This window comes from Ctenopharyngodon idella, chromosome 18 (assembly GCF_019924925.1).
Source record: "Ctenopharyngodon idella isolate HZGC_01 chromosome 18, HZGC01, whole genome shotgun sequence".
Classification (NCBI taxonomy): Eukaryota; Metazoa; Chordata; class Actinopteri; order Cypriniformes; family Xenocyprididae; genus Ctenopharyngodon; species Ctenopharyngodon idella.
In genome coordinates, this window is record NC_067237.1 from 29555801 (window position 1) to 29581438 (window position 25638).

General features: G+C 36.5%; 1 protein-coding gene across 4 annotated transcripts in view; it reads left to right on the forward strand.

Moving 5' to 3' along the window:
* The window catches only part of shank3a (SH3 and multiple ankyrin repeat domains 3a), a 323981-nt gene that overhangs the window by 120138 nt on the left and 178205 nt on the right, over window positions 1-25638 (forward strand). For all 4 annotated transcript variants that reach the window (XR_007926184.1, XM_051870260.1, XM_051870263.1 and 1 more), the window contains exons 4-5: window positions 8708-8911; window positions 19320-19391. Coding sequence is in view for 3 of the 4 variants with exons in the window: in XM_051870260.1 (XP_051726220.1) it covers window positions 8708-8911; window positions 19320-19391 (276 nt within the window). In the remaining variant the exon portion in view is untranslated. The remainder of the gene's footprint in view (window positions 1-8707; window positions 8912-19319; window positions 19392-25638) is intronic.

Genomic DNA, 25638 nt, shown 5'->3' on the forward strand with positions numbered 1-25638 from the left:
AGTCATAAAAACATTGTTAAAATAGTCCATGAAGTGACGAGAATACTTTTTGTACGCGAAAACAAAACAAAAATAATGACTTTATTCAAAAATGTCATCCCTTCCTTGTCAGTCTTCTACGCTGTTTACGTTGTATAGACAGTGCAGTGCTTCCAGGTACTACGTCAGAATAGGTAGTTCTCATGAATATTTTTTTCACTAAAAATCGAATCCATCGAAGTTGTTGATAATTTTCGTGATTGACATGATTCTGTTAATTGACCTGATTGTACTTGACTGTATCCTTGACTAGATGTATTTAATATGCTGTCATATTTTCTACCTTGTGTTGTTTTGTTTATGGTTTTTCATGCAACCTGTCTACATTGGTCAATTTAAACAGATATGGCAGGTTTAATCTATTTTTTTATATTATTTAAATGATGAAAAGAAATATAAAAACTTGTTTTAAGATTAAAGTACGAGATGTACCTGTAGCGAGAAACCTCACTGTTTAGTTTCCATCTTGTCATTGTGACATTTCTTGCTGAAGATTTCTTGTATCAAGACTGTACACGTTTGATGTGCCTCTTAAAGTCAGCACATGCTTGATATACGCCTTATAAAGAATATAAGTGGAGCTTGGGCTTGTTTTCTGTCTCTGGTGATGAAGGTGTTTCATCTTCACCATGCTCAGACAGACACAAAGACACAGCAGCTCAGCTTGACTGTGTAATGTGAAAGCTTCTTTTTATCTGTCTCTAGATATTGCTCTTACCATTCATTTTTGTCCTTCCCTCTAGTTCAAGCAGCTTAGATAAAAGCTTTTGGCTTGTTTGCTCGTGCAGAGCAAGTCCTGCCACCAATATTTCAATCATTCTCAGATGGCATTTGTATAGACTATTCACAGACCATCTTTTGGCAAAAATATCCTGTAAATTTAATCAGTATTTTCTTATGTCATTAATTAGTCAGCTTTAACTAGCTGACTAAAATGCCCTCTAAATATCAGTCTTTGAATATATATTTATTTTTTTCATTTATTTATTTATTTTTCTAATGACCTGAACATATTTTCATGACATTCACCCTACAGTAACTTTCTTCAGTCATTTCTCGCCTCTAAACGGGCTGATCTGCTCTGGTCCTCTGACGATGTGAGCTGACAGGTACTGAAAATGAGCAGGCAGGGTCCTTGCTCTCTAAAACCACATGCAGGGTCTCCAGGGGTCCCCTTCTAATGAGGAAGACTTGGAAAAAGTCAAACGAACAAACTCTCTCCTCTCTGCAGTGCAGGGTCATGTTGATTGGCTACTTTGGTATGAAAAAGACTTACTCAGCGATGCTCGGTATAAAGACCTTGCGGCATGAGGATCATTCACACACACACAAACACACTCGACCAAGTGAGAGGACGAGAGCTTGTTGAGTCGAGAGGGTGTTATCTCTACACAAACACTCATAGCGAGGGCTCATCGACCAATGTGGCGTGTCACAACCACCAAGTGAGTTTGCTAATGTGTGCGTTAGTGTGTGAACATGTTGCACATGCATTCACAACAATATAAATTATTAAAGTGGTACAGATACTGTGGGGAAAACACACGGCAGGAATGATTTAAAAGCTTGCATCCTCACGCTGTTGCATTAAAGATTCCTAACCACAAATGAATTGCAGTCAGAACTTTGTTTCCAGGCGGACTGATTAAAGACTTGCGTAAAGCTAGAACGGTTCTTGAGCTTTTGCTCTAGGCATTTTTGTATGTAACAGGCATTAATTTCGTCAACAAAATTGCTGAAAAAATGGGTTGTTAAAAAAGGTATTTGGATTTTGTCAATGATAACAAATACAAAAATGTGCATTATGATAATTACACCATTTAAACAAACAATGAAAATATGATAGAAAAAAAAACTTTCCCCAGGAACTAGGGACTTTGGGGTGGTACTCGGTGTGTTTTCGACCGCAGGGACCAGGGTCTAAATTAAGTTCCGGGTAAAAATTTCCCCCTCAGAAAGTCCCTGCTCATGAGGTAGTACTTTTTAAAAGTTCAGGAACTTTTTGGGGTGGGACTTGGGCGCTGAACATGCTGATTGGTTGAGTTCATGCAGCATTTTGATTGGTTGACTCCACGCAGCATTTTATTTCAACCACCATTTTTAAAGGTATGTTGCGGTGCATGCAGAAAGAGCTGTTTGCTAATCGAATCAGCAATGACTGACGAAATCCAGTGGGAACTGGAGCAGTCCTACATCCCCGGACTAATTTGCCTAATCTTCATGGTACTTTAGACCGCGATGGAAATGCAGACAGCAACAGGTCTGGGGGGGGAAAGTTCCTGGCAAAAAAGTTCCTGGGACAAACTGACCCGGTAATTTCGGTGGAAACGCGGCTAAAGATTACGAATGCACAAAAAATGTTTTTGATGAAAACTAGACAGTAAACACTAGTAAACTAAATCACTTTGCTAGCAGGTTTACTCACTCAAATGTGACAGTTCAAAATGCAAATATGAGATTATTTAGGTATAAATGAATATTTAATATAAATACATATATTTTTTATCTAATTAATTACATGATGTGGCGATTAATTAATCTAATTAATCACCAATTTATCGTACATCAAATTTGGCTGAGAAATTATACCCAAAAGATAATATGAAGTCATTATTGTGTAAAGCATCAAATAGACATTACAAAAAGTACATTCAGAAAGAAATATTTGATTTGATTCAACAGAATTTATTACTCAAACTTTTGGACCATGAGGTTGAGTAACTGATGACTATATCTTTATTTTTTTTTTTTTATATAAATATGGAAATATGAAATTAACAGTAAACATATGTTTAACTGATGTTTTATGAATAATTTTCTTAGAGAAGTTAATTTACTGAAGGCTACCAAGAAAGCTAGGCTACTAAGTTTATTAAATTAATTCACAATATGTGCAGATTTATTATTAATGTGGGTGGCGACACGTCACGCAAAATAGCGCTGTATGACAGATCACTTTTATTGCGTTTTTCCTTTTTTATTCAAAATATTCACTAACTTGTTAATGAACTATAGGCTATATGTTTTTTGTTGTTTAAATCATGTCTATAATGCACGATGGGTGCTGAATTTAGCAGTGAACGTTCTGATCTTACCTGTGTTGTCGTACGCTTTAAAGGGTTCAAATCGATTGCCTTTCGCCTTTTATATCTTGAATTTTATAGACATTCTAATGGCATTCTATAAGCTATATCACGCAGTGAGTTGTTGCCCTGCATTATATTCATCATCAGTCGACTGTATGAAATGTCAGATGACCTAGGGGCGGGGCAAGTGCGTTAAATGCGTTAAAAATTTTAATGCATTATTTTTTTCTGTAATTAATTAGTCTAATTAACGCTTTAAATTCCCAGCCCTAATATATATATATATATATGTATATATATATATATATATATATATATATATATATATATATATTAGGGCTGAGATACACACACATATTATGCCTATATGTGTGTGTGTGTGTGTGTATCTTGATTCACCAATAAGGAGAGAGGGATTTGTGAGAAGGGGAACTTTATCTGCATATTTTCCACTCCTCTCTCTCTCTTTCTCTGCAGTAAATCGTGTTCAGTGAACTTATTCATTTGAGGCAGTGCAGTCTTCCTCCGATGAAACACAGCGTTGTGAAAATGCCTCACGTCAGTGCATTCAATTTATCATAGATATCCATTCACCTGCCACACAAACACACATGAATCTCACACAAACCTCACACATACAGTATATTGTATTTTTTCCCACACGATTACCACACTAGTGGTATTCTGTCTGGAAAAATTGAATTTGATCATAAGTAAATTCAGCATTATCCAAAGGAGTGGCCAAATGCTATTGTATCTGAATATTTAATTATGTAGGCGTGAGCAAGGTATGGAGGCTTTAGTTGTTGTAGTTGTGTTTATGGCTGTTTAGTGTTGCTTATACTGTTTTGTGTTAAATTATCCTTGATCTGTTGAAGATATTTCTGTCATAGTAAACATAGGAGCAATATACAAGTACAGATATTGTATCAACAGTATCTGAAAGTTACTTGATTTTAACTGTTACTTCCCCTCTGCTGACTTTGCTAAAATGTATTAAAGTAGGATTAAATATGAATGTCAGGTTCGAAAATATCAGGTCGGTGTCACTTCCAGCCTCATATGCCAGTGCTTAAAACTCAAAATACTCACAAATGAAGAGAAGCGTTGTATGCGAGCTGATGTTTTTTGATACTAGCCCATTGTGAGCCGATCCTCTCAAAGGGCTCTGGAGAGCATTAATTACCCACATTTAATCACTTAAATTAATCACCACACTGCAGTGGACATTTTGAAATACTAATAATTGTGATGATCAGATTTTGCAGTACATGGTCAGACTGTTTACTGAGAAATTCTAGATCATTATTTATGGGCAGAGACTGTGACAACATTTTATTTTAAGCCTGTACATATAATAATAATAATAATAATAATAATAATAATAATAAATGTTAATTTATTATTATTATTATAAAGATGTTCTTAATGCACTGATGCTTACAGCAGACATACTAATCAGTTGTATAATTGTAACCCCAATTATATATTTATGCTTTTATATTTTTTGAATTATTCATTGAAAGAGTTTAATGCATAAATACACTGTGTTTTGGCATTTTATGTGCATAACGTGATGTGTTTCTGTGCACCTGCATGTGTGTGACAGTGATGGACTGTCCCTGTCTCATTCTCCAGATGTGGTTTATATCTCTACTCCACGTTCCTCTGGAGGCCTGCTGAAAACCAGCCTGCTTACCAAAGCCCTATTGAGCAAATCCACAGTGTTTTCTAGCCAAACACAGTTATTGTGCGCGGCTGTATGCATGCAGCTCAATCAATGCATTGTTAAGAATCTCTCTCTCCTAAACCGATGCCAATAGAGGCCTGTTATGAATTTCCTGAGGCTAATGCTATCAGCATTAGTCCATGAGTTCAGGGAATCGCATCAGCACTACTGCATTGTGGGAGCAGCATTGCCGATATGGGTGGGGAGTATTTGGGGATGTGTGCATTTTGATTAGATATAAATTTATGTTGGATTTCTAACTTCTGGCTTAATTATAGACGAAGAGACAAATGAAAAGGCTTGTTTGGTTATTTGTAAAGCAATGTGTGTTTGAAGTATATAAAGCTCTAGTTTTGTTCTAAGATCTAGGGAGCCGCCTACCTAGGTAGTATTTCAAAGGGTGTTCCAAACAGTAGGCAGCAAAATTATGTTCTCCTTTGACTTATTTGGTCAGGCAATCTAAGGAATTTCTACAGAGGCAGTCCCAGAATGCCTTGCAGTAACCTCAGTGAAACGTTCAATCAATGCTAAAACATATCAATAGAAAACAGTCACATCTAATTAAAAATGAACTATGACACAGTCCCAAGCCCTTCACTAGTGACTATTCTGGGGTGTGATGTAAAAGTAGAAAAGAATTAATATTAATTTTAAAGTTCAGAGAATCCTAATCATTAATAATAACAGAGTGTTATATATATATATATATATATATTAGGGCTGTTCCGTTCAGACAGGAGCAGCAATGCATGTACAATGACAGAATATGACAGAGAGTTCGTGTTTTGAAGCAAAACAGACACTGGAATGAATAATTCTCTCTGCCATCTCTGGTATAATCAGCATCAGCAAGATCATCTAACTGCGTGACGTAAATTACGTTATGATGCAATTTCACATGCTTCTGTAATTTTTTCACGTTAAATGCATCAAATTATTTTAATGCGTTAAGGATTTTAAATTAATCGCATGCATTAACGCAGTAACGTTGACGGCCCTAATATATATATATATATTAGTGTCATCACGATATTGTATCGACACTTGACTAAAATACCTCGATTCCGATATTGAATCGATACCACGGCAAAAAACTAAAACAGTAAAAGTAATTGAATAATATGACAGAACTTAAAATTAATTGTTTTATAAATTTATTTAAAAAAAACTAAAAACTCAATTGACCAAAGTGTTACTGCACTGCTTTTTGACCAGTCCATACCCTTTATTTTAAAAAATAATAATAATTACATGCCACTGTGTGAACATCATTACAGAGATGTTTGCAACAATCACATTATCAATCTTGTTAAAATTCTCTAACCTTTCACAGTTCTGAACAGGTTGGAAAAGGGTGGGTGATATGACCAAATTTGTATTTCATGATATGAGTAATTTAATTTTTTTTTAAATGTAATTTTATAATCACAATATAGTTATTTAGTTTTATTTTATCTTTGCTATTAAAAATAAGCAAAGATGCAAATTACAAACAATACCTATTACAAATACTATATAAGAAAGATACAAATGAAATAAACAGTGCTTTACATTTTTTCAGGTAGGCTACAGTAGGTCTTACAGCAGCATTCAAGTAAACAATTAAATAATTAAAAATACACTTTACAGCCTTCACTCTATAAATTAACTATAGGCAACACTGATTCTTAATAAATATTTTAAAGTTATTCAGACAAGCATTGGGTGATTTTCTATTTTCTTTTGTTGTTTGATTAACAATCACACAGACAGCAGCCGGAATATTAGGCTGCTGTCACTTTAAGACCTGCACGGAATCCAGTACATTAGAACACATCCGATTTCTTTCTCAACCATTTACGTTCATTAAAGACATACCCGACTGTATTTACGTGAATACTCGCCAGGACGTGCATTTTGACATATTTTTGACTACTCAAGCACAATAATCCATGAATGAGAACTTAGTTTGCGATCACATGCTGTCTGAAAGGCGGCTTTCTGTGTGTGCTCTTCAGGCCTGAGGCCGGAACTTTACTTTATTTTATCAAGTAAATTGTAATTCTTGGCTCTGCTTTTATTGATGATTTTTAGAATTTAGTTTGTGGTGTCTAAAGGTTCTTATCAGAAAGAAGAATAAAAGTGTGACATGAAATTATTATTTTATTGTATTGAAGCGTCAGCTCCATTTGCATGTTGAATAGAGGGTTGTCGTCTGGCAGTGGTCGGGTTTACCTCTTGTTCTGAGTTTAAATAGAGCTGAATGTGCTCTAGTTGCCTGTCAGCATGAGCGAAGATAAACACAGAAAAGAGTGATGAAATTTAAGATTGAAAATCAAGAGGAACGACCGTGGTGGAGGCTGTTGTTATCCCCGGGAAAGCAAAATGAAACGCAGGCTTACCTTCGGGGGAATTCTGCACACAATTACAAGTTTCTGAGACGCTTTTCTTTTTATTTTTGTGTGTGTGTGTTTCTGTTTCAGACTGATGTCCTCTCTCCTCCCCATCTTTGTCTCCTTAATGCTGGGCTCTCTGGTAAAATAAATGCAGTAGACAAGAGTTCAAAGCTGCATTTGATGTTGTATTTGCTGAGAGGAGAAGTGAACAAAAGCTCTGAAAGCCTTTTGCTCCTGCTTTCTCTCTCTGTCTTGGTGGTCTGCTGGTTCTCTGCCTCTAGTAATTACAGCGTTGTGGAAAGGGCAGTGGCCGTGTGTTATTAGTAATGGTATAGAGGACAAAGACATGGGTGAGAGACTTTTATTGATACACTGCTTGATTGGTCAATGGGTTCATTCTGAAAACTTCATTGTTGATTTTGGGGCAAAAGCTCCACAAAGAGTAAACTCTGATAGAGGATGAAAAAAAGGAAAAAGAAAGATTTCTGGAGAGACAAGAAAATGTTGATAGTGCCTCATGCAGAAGTAACTGCAAAGACATTGATATCATCACTTAATTAGTTTATTAGTACAGAAAAGTTATTATATTAATTTTTAACTTATGACCGCTTCACCCAACGGTTCTGTGAATCACTACACAACACCCTTAGCAACCACTCTTAGAACGTAAACTGTATGCTCTCAATTGATATTGTTCATTGAAGCTTACTATATTTTGTGAGAAGATCGAGTGAGCGAGTTTATTACCTGCATTCAGATTTAGCATTTTCCTTCAGGTCAGTCCTATGTTCATAATAAAAAAACTTTTTAAATGTCTTATGTATTATCTTGTCCTTTTAACAGTTAAGGGGTTTTCCCGTGACTGACAGCGGTAGTCAAAGCATTTGTGAGTTGCGTCTTGTTCCGTGTTCACAACAGTTCAGTCTTTTCAATGTAAAAGTCTTCGCTACTGACTGACACACTCATAAAGACAGTCTTTGCCACCATCTAATGGCGTAATAATGTAACTTCTGTTGCTATTCACGGTCTGGGACTATTTTTTCTGGTGGAAGGAAGGCTTTTATTGAAAGTTTACTTCATGAAAGTTGCATTGATAGATATTTTTGGCTTTAATATTTGTATTGTGTGGTAACCGTTTTATTAAAGCAATAAGGTACTCAAGGCTAGTGCTGTATCATGAATAAGTCACAGCTGAAGGGCTCCGCTTCGCGTTGTGCCTAACAACGGCCTTCAGCCGTGACTTATTCACAATACAGCATAGCCTCGAGTACCTTACTGCTTACATAAAATTTCACAGTATTGCTATTTTTATTGTATTTTTAATTAAATAAATGCAGCCTTGGTGAGCCTAGGAGACTTCTTTCAAAAGCATAACATCTTACCAACGTAGTGTATTTATTAGGGAATCTTAGGTTTATTGTTGCATTATGGGATTTTTTTTATGACTGATTATGTCTGTCTTTGTGTTTCCTCTGCAGAAATGCATGAAATTTAATGTGGAGTCACCCATCTGGTTGTCTAAACAACGAATCCTCTGCACACTCAACCAGAGCCTGAAGGATGTGCTAAACTACGGACTCTTCCAGCCTGCATACAACGGCAAAGCCGGAAAGTTCCTGGATGAGCAACGCACACTGAAGGAATACCCACTTCCCGACATCTCTCCTGTCCCATACCTTGAGGTGAGTGGTCTTCTCTGATCTTATTCAAAGTCTGTTGTGGCCATGTTGTAAACCATTCAGCTGCAGATCCATTTTCTGCTCAACTCCTTAATTGTTCTCTTTCTACTAGTTTTGGCGCTGTTTTCTTTTACTTTCCTCTCTTATATGATCCTCATGGTCTTGTCCATGACACATTATCATGATTGAGTAAGAGAGCAGTATCGATTGGGAGACAGTGTTTGACAGATGGGTAGATAAAATCACTTCACAGTCTTGACCAGTGTGCAAATTGTTTGAGTTTTGAACAGAATTTTGGTCCGTAATTTTCTGTTAGAGTTTGTGCTATTCATTGTTCTGGTTGCCCCAGCATAGTTAGCTGACTGTCAATCTTAAAGGGGTCATGAACTGAGATCATAATATGCCCCAGTTATCAGTCGATATTAGAAATTGGTAACACTTTATAATATGGTTCCATTTGTTAACATTAATAACTACATTGGTTAACATGCACTAACAACGACAACTAACAATTGTATCAATTGTATATTTAATATTATTTAATGGACCTGAGTTAATATGAACTAACAAGGAACAGATTTATTTTTATTAACTAACATTAAAGATTAATGAATACTGTAACAAATGTTTTGATCATTGTTAGTTAATGCATTAACGAATGTTAGCTAATGGGCAAAATATTACATTTTAAAATGATTAATAGGAAGGTTTCGGTCAGTGTTGGATATGTATGTTTGTATGGATATACATTTGAGAATACTAAGTAGTTTAAGCCCTACTTAGAGGGTCATACCCCCAAATCCCACCATAATTCACACCCTGGTCTTAAGGCTCAATATGTGCACCAGTAAAATAAAAGCTTGGCTTGCTTACAGTGTGTTCAGCAGATCTCATTTTGGCACCCTGCCTTCCTGAGTATATCTCCATTGTTCCATCCTCTTCTGTCAGCCTGTGTGGTCAGGAATAGTCTGATTATCATTTCACCTGATTTATCATTCCAATTTTGACTTTTGGGGGGGGCTGTGGAGACAAGAGCATTTGAGAGAGAGAGCAAACAAGAGTTGGCTTCTGAAAAATGGCCTCTCCATATTTCAGCTGTGAACAGATAAATGACAGAAAGAAATCATTTCCTTTATGCAGTTAGGCTCTCTCTGAATTTGTTGCTGAATTTGTAGCTGCACTAAATTTATTACAAATGTCTCCTAGGTGCCATAAACCATGACAAGCATGAATTAACGTCTCAACCTGTTTGCCATCAGTTAAAGACACACATCTATATTAGCCTCTAAATATGTTTGACTCTGTTATAGACGAACTGACATAATCTACAAATCATATACTGTCAGGCAGCACAAAACTATGTCCCTACCAGGTGTGAATCAATCAATCAATCAATCAGTCAATCAATCTATATATCTATCGATCGATCAATCTATCTATCTATCTCTCATCTATCTAATTTTTCATTTTGTAAAGTGACTTTGATTTGAAGCAACGCACTATATAAAATTAACATTTTATTAATGTGATTATATTATATACATATAATCATATTAATCATAATAATATTTAATAATACATAATCATATTTAATAATGTAAACTTATAAGTAAACTTATGTCACACTAACATCAAGTAGATTTCCAGTGTCAAGTAATCTCAAGTCCACACAAATCACAGCCAATCAGAAAATGTTTAAATATAAAAAAGATGACTTAAAATAAAGCAATAAGCCCTGTTAAGCCATGGTTTACAGTGAATTTATAACAGCTAAGGGGCGTTGTTAGGCATGACGCAGAGCAGAGTGCCTAAAACCCCCTTAGCTGTTATAATTTCACTGTAAACCATGGCTTAACAGGGCTTATTGCTTTTATAAAACGGTTACCACACAATAAAAATATTAAAGCCAAAAAATATGTATCAATGCAACTTTCATGAAGTAGAATCATTAAAAGGTCTCCTTTCGCTGGAAATAGTCCCTGACCGTGAACAGCAACAGAAGTTACATTTATTATGTCATTAGATGGCGGCAAAGATGGTCTTCATGAGCGAGTCACTCAGTCGCAAAGACTTTTATATTGAAACTTGTTGTGAACACGGAACAAGACGCAAATGCTTTGACTAGCGCTGTCAGTGTCAGGGTGTCACAGCAGGGCACGGGAAAACCCATTAAATGTTAAAAGGACAAGATCACAGCAGATTTTTTTATTATGAACACAGGACTGACCTGAAGGAAAATGCTAAATCTGAATGCAGGTAATACACTCGGTCACTCAATATCTCTCTCACAATACTCTTCTACATAATGCAGTAAGCTTCAGTGAACAAAATCATTAGAGAACAAACATATGTTTACTTTGCTAAGAGTGGTTGCTAAGACAGATGCAGCAACATACATACATTCAATGGTGCAGCCATACTTATGTAATGCGGTCAGCTGTATTTTACAACGGCTTTGAACCATCTCAACCAATCAAAATCAAGGGCCGGAACTATCCGTTTTATAATGGTGTCTAGATAGACATCTCACCACGTATTGAAACAGATGTAGATTAACCCAGGCTAGCATTACCGAAGCTAACATCAAGTAAGTTTAATAATCAATGTGGAGGATATTTTGGACCAATGAGATTTCTTTGTTGGCAGGGCTAAACAATGTGTTAGAAATAGCAACCAAAAGACAAACAAAACTTGTTGCATTACAATTGATGTTGCTGGTTAGAACGTGAGGATCACAAAGTATCTCCCTGTATACATGGAATTTAACTGGTAAATGTTTAACTGGTAAAATTATAAATGAATATGCAGTGTCTAAAGCCATGGCTAAAAAGTATTGGCAGTGATATAAATGTTGTGTTTCACAAAGTTTGCTGCTTCAGTTGTTGAGGTGTTGATTCACATTGTTTCTAGATTATTGTGCAGAGTGATCAGATGCATTTTAAATGCATTTTAAACGTGTGATTAGTCGACTAATCGCACGTTTATTAATAAATCATATAAATCATAATAAAGAGCCTTTAATGCCTATATAGCCTAATCAGTGTTCCAGCTCACTCATAAAGCTTGCCACAGTGCACTGGAAATGATTAATAATGTGTTGGGGAAAAACAGCAAGGAGATTGCTTTAACATTTTAAAAAATGAATTGATATACTAGTGTTTTCTGTATTTTTGGCTGCAGTGATGAAGTCGACGATGCTGACTCGTCATCTCTTCAGTGGTGGACTCGTTTCATACGGATTACACCTGAGAATATTTGTTTTCCATCTGAATTGGTTCATTTGAAAGTAGACATTTAGATATATTTTTCATGTCTGTGAGGCAAGTTTACATGCATTTTCGTTTCTTTTATTTATTTATTTATTTATTTTTGGTTCACAGAGACGGTAGAAAGCGCACCCTGTTTGCTTTCATTACTTTACAAAAGCACAACATTTTGCTGTTATTGTGAGTGCACACAAATAAGACTCTTCACAGATTCAAAAGATGTATTACTCTTATGTATATGACCAAAAATTATTATTATTTTAAGTGAGGTGATCGCACAGGCGACACCATGTAAGCTGTCATGCAGTAAGCGCACTACTATTCAGCTTTCACACTCCGCACAAACACTTGAATAGCCCACATTTGTCTAGGTTAACGTTAAAGCGAGCAGCCATGTAAAGTTGCTACTACTTACATGCTTGAGATGGTAAGCCGTATTTGAGGTTGATGAATGATAGGTGAGCATTTGGATGTCCTGCCCAATGTACTGTAATTACCACAGACCAGCTGTCAATGGTCTGTCTGTCACAGACTGCATCCACTTTCTGTGGATTTTTTTTTTCCTGTGACTAAGCAACTAATAAAATTATGGTCAACTAAGCCTCTTCTTGTCGACTAATGGTTTGTCGACTAGGAGGCGGCCCTAATTGCAATAAAAGGAGGGAAGTAGTGCTTCCAATCACTGTGTTCTTGTGTTAGCAATGGTTACCTCCAAAAAAAGACGTGCAGCCATCATCGCTTTGCATCAAAATGGCCAAGCTCAACTTCTCCCAATGACCCAGGAGCAATTTAGTAATGGTCCATGTATTTTCCAGCATGATGGAGCACCATGTCACAAGGCAAGAGTGATAATGAAGTGGCTCTGAGATCATTACATTAACCCTCTGGGGTCTGAGGATTTTTGGGGCCCTGGAGAAATTTTGACATGCCCTGACATTTGTGCTTTTTTCAGTTGCTTACAAACATATTAATGGCAAAAGTGTCATTACACTGTATTCAGCACGAACTAGGCTACCATAATATGTGAGCAACATGTATGTACATGTTTGTATTTTTGAGAGAATAACCTTTATGCGTGGTTATTGAAAAAACAAAAAACTTAAATCACTGAAATATGGCCACAAAACAAATACAAAATATGTGTTTACAAGACTTCTGGGTATTTGAGGTTGTAGAATAGAATTTTTGCTTCAAAATGATGTAAATATTAACCTGCCTACTCGTTCATATAAAACAATATATTGATTTAAATTTTGTAAGACACTTTTTGTCAAGAAAGACAGTATGCGGGAGGTGTGAATCTTAATGAATAATGCTGTTATTCACACCTGAGAAGACAAAGACCCGCATAATGACCCACATAATGACCCGCATAATGAGCCATTTTAGTCAGGTAGGCTATGTGAGAGGACACTAAAAAAATCAAGTACAAAGTAGTTTTTTTTTTTGGTAGTTCATTCAGGATATAGTTAACAATATAAATGAGACACATTTTGAATAAATGAGGGCACATTTTGATATAGAGTTTTACCTGGAAATAAATCCTGTTCAAAAATATAAGTGAACATCAATTACCTGGCATTCCAAGGTGTTTGGTGTTTCTGCACTGGAGAAAAAAAAAAAAAAACCTTTCCTGCTTCCCGTCAGTGATCTCACCATTATATTCATTCAGAATGTCCAGTGTGGGCCAGTATCTAGTCACTATGATTCTTAAATCTGTGAGATAAAAGAAAAAACCCTCTGTGAGCATGCTGATAACAGGATCATATCACGTTAATATAATGTCCACTCTTAACAGAAAACATGATTGTATAGGCATAAATTTAAAATTACAGTACCAGTCAAAAGATTGGACACATTACTATTTATAATATTTTTGAAAGAAGTCTCATGATCTTTAAGCCTGCATTTATTTGATCAAAAATACAGAAAAAACCCCCGCAATACTGTGAAATATCATTACAATTTAAAATAATGTTTTTCTATTTTAATATACTTCAAAAAATAATGTATTTCTGTGATGCAAAGCGTCTAAACATTCATATTACCTCTATGGTATTTTATATATTATATATAGAGCCTAAATGTTAATGTGCAGTTTAATACATTGCTAACACATTTTATTTCAGTATTTATTACGTATTTCAGTCGATTTCACTCATCTCAGTATAGCAATATAGTTTGGGAATAGCCATGGCAATTTACTAATGTAAGTTATGTGTAGTAAACGAAACTGCGCGTCGATCTGCCCCATTAATTCACACTGAGACAAACAAAACTTGCAGGATTCATATTTAAACAGTTTTTTTGCGGTTTAATATTCACAGACACTATATCGCGATTAGAATAAAGAACTTAAGAATAAAAAACAACTTACCTTTCACAATCATCGGCTCGATAGTTGATCCTCGAAATGAAAGTGAAACCAGCTCTTCCTCTGAGGTAAATCCTTTTAGAATTATTCGTCACCACATCTCAAAATGATGAAAAGTACATAAAAAGGACTAAACTTGATGCGTTTTTCCGAGCTGACGTGGGCATTCACTCGGCTGCATTGATCGCCTCTGAATTTGCGTCTGAATAGCGTGCCCTCTTCGTGGGAGTGGCCGCATTAGTGGATAATGAGCTGAGCCGCCAACATCTGACATGTCTCTCTTTTCATACAGATTACATAAACAGAGAATATTTGTTTTCGATTTGACTTACATGATTTAAGACCTGACATTTCAATGTTTCTTTAGACATATGTCTCATTTTTGTGTCATTAGTTATTCACTACGTTACAGTTCATTTTCTGAGGGAGTATCAAACTTCATTCAGAGAGAGACTGCGGCTCGCGCATCATGTTAGTTTTCTTTATTTTGCAAAAAGCACAACATTTTGTTTTTACTCTGAGTGTACACAAATAAAAGAAGACATTTTACAGATTATAATGGTATATAACTCTTAATTGATATGTCCAAAATTGATAGAGTATTTTTAGTCTCTGGTGGTATCGCCGGCTATACCGCCGACTCCAGAGTGTTCAAATTTTTGGATCCGTGGCCAGGCAATTCCCTGAATCTTAATCCCATAGAGAACCTGTGGTCAATCCTTAAAAGGCAAATAGACAAGCAGAAGCCCACAAATTGTGATCAGCTTCAAGCACTAATAAGTGTATCGCTGTCAGTCAGGATTTGGCCCAGAAGTTGATATCCAACATGCCAGAGCGAATTGCAGAGGTTATGAAGAACAAGGGTCAACAATGTAAATATTGACTCTTTGCTTATATTGATTGTTTTTGCCAAAAAAACCTTTAAAATTTATTTCCAGTATGCCATAGAAACATAGAAAAAATAATATGCAAATACTGAAGCAACAAACTTTGCGAAACACAACATTTATGTCACTGCCGATATACTTTTGTCAATAACTGTAGACCTGTTGTCTGGTAAAAAGCAAAACTGTCAAACGTGAGTGATATACCATGTGTGTCCAGAAGGAGAGGCGTTGTGTTTGTGTGTATGGTTGTTTCATCATTTCCCAAAGCCACCCGCTGCACGTGAACGGTCCACGGTTGTTTGTTGTGCTGTTATTGCTCCTGGCTAAGCGTTGACACGCATATGGCTCAGACCCGTCCCCGTAGTTCAGGCACCATCACTACACAGCAGAAGGTCCATCGACACACCAGCGGGTCTATAGATCTGACACATGCTGGCCTCCCAAACTCCCCTAGTGAACAGAGCCCTTGTGGGTTTGCTAGATAGACTCATAGATTGAGGGTTGAAAGGGGGGGATATCTGAATGGTCAGAACTTTATGGAGGAGAGCGTTAGAGCTGTGAGTGTTCGCGACGCCCTGCCTTCTTCATGGGCTTGTGTGCAGCGTTCGCTTCTGCAGTTCAAAGTCATGGCTGTTTCGCAGTGATGTTTTGCACTATGGTGTTGTAGTTGGTGTTGTGCTTTAGGATTGATGGCGCTGAGGTGCAGGACAGAGGAATTTTGGGTAGTGCTGAGAATTGTAGTGTCGGCTCGCTTGTACTGCTACTGCCCACAGCCAGAGAGATGTGTAGCACAGCAGCGGGATCCTGTGGTGAGTTCTGAGCGTGTAAGATCTATTCACTCTTGTTGTTTGTGAGCTTTCAACATGTTTTCTGTTTGATCATGACATTTTGACTTGGTTGTTCCTGAGGCGTTTGTTAATGGCCTTGAGTTTGACAGCGATACATTACTTTGAGTTTCTAGTCTGCCTCTGAGTTTCTTAAACTTTGCTTTTGTTGTCATGGTTGAAATGCTGTTTTTTTCCCCCCCTCACCTCATAACCCAAGAGTATTGTTTTCTATCAGTTATCTTGGTATTTAAATGGATAGATCACACAAAAATTAAAAATTTTTTTTTTTACTAACCCTCAAACCTACAGACTGAAATGTATGTCATCATTCACTGAAATCTAGACGTTCGCCCAGCTTTCCTCAGCACATTTATGCACTGAAAAAATTTGAACACATTGAATTTAATGTGAAATTTTGAAGTATAAAGACCGAATACATTTTTTTTGTAAAATTCTCTATTGATCTTAACTTTTAATTTTTTTTTTTTTTAAATCAGTGTGTGAGTACAACCAGTGAATAATGACTTGCAATTTGGTCCTCACAGTTAGAACATGACTTCAGAAATTATGGAAATATAGCATAAAAACTTTATGGTCTACTACTATGGTGCCTTTACAACCTTGACGTCCTGAAAACTCTGGTCTCCATCCATTGCAATTGCATGGAAAAGAGTGACAAACACATACATTTTTGGGTGAACTATCCCTTTAAGAGCGAAGTGTGTAATTGTTTTGATGATTTTGAAAATACTAAATACTTTCTTCAAAGTTTATGATGCAGAGACAGTTGTAAGTACAACATTTGTAAGTTGACTTGAAGAATATAAAAGTGAAGAATATAAAAGTGGCATAGTGGGACTTTGCTCTAGCAGATATGTGAACTTTGGCTCAACCATTGATGTGAGTTTAAAGGGTTAGTTTACCCAAAAATGAAAATTCTGTCATTAATTACTCACGGGTTTGGAACGACATGAGGGTAAGACCTTCGTTCATCTTCGGAACGCAAATAAAGATCTTTTTGATGAAATCTGAGAGTTTTCTGTCCTTCCATAGACAGCCTCCGCAATTGCAATTTTGATGCTTCAAAAAGTTCATAATGAGATCAGAAAACTAACCCATATGAATTGAGCGGTTTAGTCCAAATTTTCTGAAGAGACTTAATCGCTTTTTATGATGAACAGATTGAATTTAGGCTTTTACTCACATATAAACTTTGATCAGTGAATATAAACAGAAGCTCAACCAAACCTGAATGATGCGCAAAAAAAAACTTGCTGCGAAACACATGAGAATGAACCTCATTGGTTACGCATTGGTTACCTCCGGAAGAGGTTTGTTCTCGTGCGTCATTCGGGTTAACAGTGATTAACAAATACAGTAACAAATGTATTGCTCATGGTTAGTTCATGTTAGTTAATAAATTAACTAATGTTAAAGGATTAGTCCACTTTCACATAAAATTTTCCTGATAATTTACTCACCCTCATGTCATCTAAGATGTTCATGTCTTTCTTTCTTCAGTCAAAAAGAAATTAAGGTTTTTGATGAAAACATTCCAGGATTATTCTCCTTATAGTGGACTTCAATGGTCTCCAAATGGTTGAAGGTCAAAATTACAGTTTCAGTTCAGCTTCAAAGGGCTTTAAACGATGCCAGACGAGGAATAAGGGTCTTATCTAGCGAAACGATTGGTCATTTTCTAAAAAAAATACAAATGTATATGCTTTATAAACACAAATGATCAAGTGCTTCCGCTTTCCGTATTCTTCAAAAAGCTTACGCTGTATGTCCTACACCTTCCCTATTCAACTTACGGAACGAACGCGGTGCCAGTTCCGTTTTTTCCGTAAGTAGAATAGGGAAGGCGTAGGACTTTTTAGGACTTTCTTCAAAAAGCGTAAGCTTTTTGAAGAATACGGAAAGCGGAATGGTGGAAGCACTTGCAAGGCGATCATTTGTGTTTATAAAGCATATACAGTTGTATTTTTATTTTTTTTTTAAGAAAATGACAGACTGTTTCGCTAGATAAGACTCTTATTGCTCGTCTGGTATCATTTAAAGCCCTTTGAAGCTGCACTGAAACTATAATTTTGACCTTCAACTGTTTGGAGACCATTGAAGTCCACTATAAGGAGAATAATCCTGGAATGTTTTCATCAAAAACCTTAATTTCTTTTCGACTGAAGAAAGAAAGACACGAACATCTTGGATGACATGGGGGCGAGTAAATTATCAGGAGATTTTCATTCAGAAGTGAACTAATCCTTTAACAAATGAACCTTATTGTAAAGTGTTACCGAGTTTGTTGAGTAATTTCTACTTACTTATTTGAAGTTTACTTTGCAATACTCTGTTCCAAGTACGTTTTACTCACTCTTTGTTTGTAAATTTTACTCAAACAATGTAGCACTGAATTAAGCCATGCTTTTAAAGTGTGTGGTTTACTAGAAACATTTAAGTAAAAAAACAGTAGATTTTCTTTCAGATATCAAATTGAAAGAGCCTGTATTATTTCTACATTATTTACGTTATTGTAAGAAAAATATTGTTAAATTATTTTAGATAATTGTATATAATTATATAATTTCTACTAGTCTGACTGTAGGATTTGTTGTTTTAATTTTAACATTGTGTTCTTTTTATAATGGATAAACAATAGTGACCTTCATCATAATCTTAAAAATTTTGACCATTTTTGCATGAACTTTACGCTTTCTTTTCTCTGATTGATTTCCTTGAATTTGTTCATTTGGATTATAACCTGTCTTGTTCCTCTGCTTGTTTTCAGCATGTTTTGCCTGAATATGCAGTTTGTTGATTCACAGCAGGTTTTCTGTTAGAGGGCTGTGATCCTGAGTGCAGCAGTAATATAGACGTGCAGATGTTTTAGAAGCTCACAGTTATGATTACAGCAGTTCACACTCAAACACAGTCTGTTTCCCTCCACTTAACACTTTCAGCAAACATGACCATCACTGAACAATGTTAGCGAGGACTAAGATTGTGGTATTAATAGTGCTCTACAGCTAATCATTGCTGTGGTTTTTGCTTTGGCAGTTTCGCTACAAGAGACGAGTGTACACACAGACCCACCTGGATGAAAAACAGCTGTCGAAACTTCACACTAAGGTAAGAGGAGCGTTAGCCTCTTCCTTTTACCCACAATGCTTCTGGCTGATCTGCTTTCACTATAACAGTGGCTATTAAAGTTCCTCTATGTCACTATTCAGGTTTAAATTCAAGTGATGTCCCATGGTACCTGTTACTTTTCTCAACACTGACCAATCAGTGTTAACATGATGTGGATTTTTATCATTTTATAGGGAAATTTTAATTTGTTCTTCAGCGAGAAATCATTCAAAATAATAAATTTGAATAATTATGCTTTTTAGTTGTACCAGTGTCTCAAATTAGATTCTTGATGTCATTTGCTGTGTTCACGACATGTCGTAATTGCCGTAATTACGAGATGAGAACCAGTGACATTCTACTTGAAGCTGTTCACGTCCTCGGAATTATGCATTTCTATGGCAACACTATCAACGGCATAATGAATCTGCAGCAGTCAGGTGGTACAAGTCAGAGCTCTCAGAAAAGTTGTAATTACGACTTCTACGAGGACATGAATGCCTTTTACAAGTCAGAATCTCGTAATTATGGTAATTTTACCTACAATTCAGGTATAAATTAATCACATGGCACCTGGTACTTTTATCAGCACTGGTGATTACATGATGGGGATTTTGATATCATTTAATAGATTTAAATAATTACGCTTTTTAGTTGTACAAGTGTTAAAAAATTAAAGATCTAGAGATAAAAATAACAACCCTATCGAAGATTTGGCTTTCTGAGCCACCTAGTGCCCTGTAGAGGAAGTCTCTTAGAAAATGGTTATAAGCTAGTCACATCTGCCGCCCAATGGTTCCTGAAATGCTAAAGGTGTTGAGGTGTCATTGAGCTGCTTATATAGATGATGATGACATTGATGATGGCAGTAATCATAAGTAGCATGAACGTTTACATGACTGTAACCTCCTCTGCGCTTCACAGATCAACAACACTTCTCATAAACACACACCGTAATACGCCACAATTACCAGCCAGTCCAATCAACTCCCCTCTCATCATGTTAATGCTGCTGTTTTTGGCCCGTCTGGCCTCGACGAACGAGATCTCCTCTCATCTCTCCAAGAGAGTCAGAGTTATGGCCTAAATCAAAATGAGCCATTAGCGCAATAAATGAAAATCAATGTTGGCTTCGTACCAATTTCGGCATCATCATGTCGGTTTGAATCCTCTATTCCATCCAATTAGACGAGAGCCTTTCTTTAGATGACACACGATAATACCACACGGCTGACAGTGTCACCCTGAGTGACCGTATTACTGCACTGAATGAAATGAAAAAGTCATAATCAATGAATAATCCACACTAGTGCTTATTAAAGGGTTAGTTCATCGAAAATTCTAATTCTGTCGTCATTTGTTCACCGTTATGTCACTCTAATGATTTTCTTTCTTCAGTGGAACACATTTTTTGCACAATATTCACGCTGCTTTTTAGCATATAAAGTAGATTTATACTGAGGGCTGTAATCATCATAGACACTGAGAGGACGTACAGTATGCCAGTCAGTATTCAGATTAGCGCTCAAACAATATGAGTTTTCTGGTTCTTATAATTTTATCTTGAATATTTGTTTATATTTTTAAGCTCCAAAAAATTACAAATAAGCATCATAAAAGTACCAAGTGTTTCATTTTGTTCTGTAGTCTTCTGAAGCCATATGATAGCTTTCTATGAGAAACTAGTCTTGCATAGCCAGACGTTCAGACTGATGGCAGAAGGTCTGGACTCTATCGCAGCTTTCATTGGCCAAGGACTGCCCAATTGGAACGTTTGACTGACATGTAATGCAACCAATCACAATTCGTTTTGTTCTGTGACATGTTTAGGGGCGTGAAAGTGTTAAGTCCATGTCGCTACAATAACAGACTGGTGTGCATCTAATAAATTATTCATTCAAGAATGTTGTGCAAGTTTACTGCAACAATGGAGCCGCGGACTTCACATACTTTTGAAAATACAGCGTGTAGTTGATCCTGGTAAGCGCTCATTGTCACAGTTGTAAACATGACGGCTTTCTTCTTCCACGAGGGGCTTTAGCGTCACAGCATTTGTTTCCAAGCGGACCATTAAAGAATGCGACACACTCCTCCCGGACTTTCTGTAGAATTCAACCAACCAGGTGATGACTTCTGAAGAATCCTGATGAATCCTGAAGTGTTTCCAGTTAAGCTTGACCTGTATTTAGTTATTTGAATCATTAGGAAATCTGATTCATTTTAGCAAATTGATTAATTTGGATGGTTAATTTCACAGAACCTGTTCAAATTCTTTGATTCAGTTATTTTTTTGTAAATTATCTTTTGTGTTAAGACTGAGTCCCCAACTCCCCATGTGACATTTTATATATCATTTTTATTGTAAAATTTGTGATTTCCGATTATTGTCTAAGACCTTTCACTTGTCGTGAGAATGAAGCATGTGACGTAAATGGATGGTAGCTGTGTGGTTTTTATATGGTTAGAACAATTATCCTCATAAAGGTAAAACAATCAATCCAGAGTGGTCAATTCATCTCAAGCGGTCCAATGGAGGTTGCTTGACCTCTATATATTTGTATTGCAAAACCACAATTTGTTTTAATTTTACTGGGTTTAACCACAACAGCCATCTTGCTTTTGCAATACTAATACATAGAGGTAATAAAAATAAATAAATAAAAAAAAAATAAAAAACAACAACTTGACTGCAACTTTCTGCCAGTGCAACAACATTTTCTTAGAGGTCGCACTGGTGGGACCACTACATTGCACAACTGATAAGAGCTGCCATTTCTGTTTCATATGAGAAACATCAAACAGCAAATGAAAGGAAAGTGAAACGAAACAGCGCTATTGATTTGAGCTGTGCAGCGTGGAACGTTTATCAGCACTGAGCAATAATAGCCAGTGCAGCGCGCGCAGATCTCGATCACGTGAGACTGCTTACTACACAGCGCTTGGAGATCCAGTGAGAAAGCGTTTGAATTCGCAGCAAAATTAATAACATTGCTGTGAGATCTAGTGGGAAGCATTCAAATTCAGCGCAGAATTCTCTGCTTTAAACCACAGATATCAGATCAAATAGTGCTGACGTGGAAACCAGGAGAAACACTGTGCCATGAACGAACAAGTTAAGGCTCCCCAGTCCACAAATCACCATGGATTTATTGTAGCAACGCTTACTGAAACCATTGTATTGTGGCAGAAATTGTCGAATGCTTTTACATTATTCATTTCAGGGTTCATGCAAACTTTTGAGAGTGAAATTCAAGCAATTTTCAAGGACTTTTCAAGGTGCTTCACACCTTTTCTAGAACTTAAAAGCTCTAAATATTATCCCATTTTTAATGTGATGATTTGTAAAAACTAAAAGTTTAAAGATGAAGAAAAACTAACACTACTAGGCAAACAAAACTTAAATAAAAAAAGACATGAAATTACCACTAGATGTCGGCAGATGAGCGCTTATTGACTCCCTAATATATGGAAAAGTAGGAAAAGTCTCATGAAAAACAAAAACTTCTTCAAATTGACTGAATTACACAGAAAGCAAGTAAAGAGCACTCCTTTTATAATCACTGAAGCTGTCGGTCAGTTCAGTATGGTAGTTTTAATAAGATTAGAATATTTACATTTTTCCCTATAAAAATGTTTTTGCATATTACTGTTAAAAAGGTAATTTTATCTGCATCTCAATTCAAGCTCAATCAAGCTAATGTAATATCATTAGTAATTGCACTTATTAATGTAAAACAATAGTAATATGATTAAATGACCTTATAATAAAAAAGTCTGCTCTCTAATGTTAATATATTATAAGTTACAAATGCTTTGTGAGTCAGTTCAACTGAATTACTAAAGAGAGTCTGTTCAAAAGAGTGGCAGGTTTGTGAATCGGACATTACTAGTTGCTAGTTTTTAATTGTCTGGTGTGGCACGCTGATGTTTGAGGATTGAAATAGTGTGTGTGTGTGTGTGTGTGTGTATGATAGAGAGAGAGAATTTGAAGCAGGCATATTCCCTGGCACTCTTAAGTGCCGCCTACGCTGATTTGTCTTCCAATTGAGCAGGGCCAATGTAGTTCACGGTTGCTTTTCTGTCATTGTTGTTTTGTTGTTGTGAAATTGTTGGTGCCATTTAGCTGCCGGACTGCGCCATCTCCTGCTTGCACAGGGGGGCTGGTGAGGGCCGTAATCTGCTTATATACTGACATTGTTTCATTTGTTGTACTGACCTCTCCTGCTGGGTGAACACACAGATGATCAAACATCCACAAATGCACGTGTGTGCACATGCTCTCAGATGAATGCAAACTCACGCACATGTGAACTGTCAATGTGTGGCACAGCCGTGTGTGCAGTGGTGTGTGTTCAGGTCGAGCATTAGCCTAGTTTTCAGTCATTCACTCTGTTTTCACTGAGCCGAGACCTAATGCACTGTATATGTTTAGTGGAGCCTGGAGGCCAGGGTTGGTCATATGACAGACGGTAGAAAGACGCCTTTCTTAAGCAGAGACAACAGACTCTCAGTGCTGAAACAGCTGATGTTAATGTGGAACTGGGAAGTTATCATTGCATTACTGCGCTTATAAAGATGCATGCAGCTCGACCCCGGCCAACCCCATCACAATCTCACCTGAGCTGCATTACAGGGCTGGCAGGACACTCTGCAGGCCCAGCTGTGTGTTAGCAAGTTCTTCTCTCCAGAGAATGAGAGCAGAGGAAGAGAACTAGAGCGTGTAGACAACAGCCTCCACTTATACACACACTTCACGTTGTATTTGCATTAACATTGTAGGCTTTTAAAGTACATGTTGTGATTTGTTTCGATATGGACACCATTATGAACATATGCATTTGATAGACATCAATAGCCAGGTTTCCAACCAAGGAATTTTTTGTGAAAGGAAGGTTTAACGCTTCAAAATGTTTACCGATATAGCTGATGGCAATGACATTTATCAATAAAAGTGTCAACACAATCTTATCCTGCTTAACTTTAGTGTATAAATTCTGTATCAATACTTCAAATGTCGCAAAAAATTGTTTGGAAACACTTTTTGTAAAGAAAAATGGCTTTAAGTAAATGTGGTGTCACATGACAGAATTAGCCTACAAGTTACATTTAGTCAACTTAAAGGGGTGGTATAATGCCATTTTTACAAGATGTAAAATAGGTCTCTGATGTCCCTAGAGTGTGTATGTGAAGTTTCAGCTCAAAATACCCCACAGATAATTTTTTTATAGCATGTTAAATGTGTCACTTTTTGAGGGTGAGCAAAAACACTCCGTTTTTGTGTCCCTTTAAATGCAAATGAGCTGCGGCTGCTAAGCAGAGGGCGGGGTTTCAAGATCTCGTGTTAGCACATACTGTGTTACCAGTGCCGATTACCTCACGAAGACTCACTGAAAATGTCAGAAACTGTTCAGCCTTTTATGTTCAAACCGAAGTCGGACAATGATGGAGAGACAACATGTAGAATGCAACAGGACGTTTCTGAACGGTTAGTTGCTTAATTTATGTTGCTGATGTGGGATATCTTAAAGTCATTGATTAGCATATTCCGTAATGATAATCTATAAATTGCTTGTGTGGGAACTGTTGTAAGTTGCCTACAGAGTCAGAGAATATATGCTGCATGAAGATAGAACAGGTATAGTTTAGTTTAATTACGGTTATAACTTATGTTGGAATCTTGCTTTTATGACATGCTATTGCATGTGTTAGAACTGTATTGCAATAACATGGCCTCACCCCCTTTGTTGCGTGTTCTCGGGGGCAGGGTTTATGTAAATTTTAGGGTTAGTGATGTCACTAACCCGGGAAGACGCTCGTTATAGTCCCTACCAGATGTTTGTTGTAGTCCTTAAACAGAGAATTCTTTAAAAGAAAATATCTCCCTTTGCTTTGAACTTTGAGCATCGTAACTTTGCAGATGTTGTTTATGCTCTAACAGCAACATTACACACTAACTAAAGTTAAAAAAGTGAAATCATAATGAACCACCCCTTTAAAATGTGAAGTTAGTGGCAACTTGGACATTTGAGTTAGCAAGTTAAATCCGGGAAGTTATTCTAACGCATTTTAGTTTTTCAGAATAGGCAGTTTTTTCGCACAATTTAAAGATAATAGGCCTATACCAAACATTCTTTTCAATCTAGTCTAATAAAAGTTCATCAGAAAAATAACTGCATCTGTTTCCGAATATTGCTTGATATAAAGTAGTATTGATCTACATAGTCTATATAACGAAATAAGAAAAAAA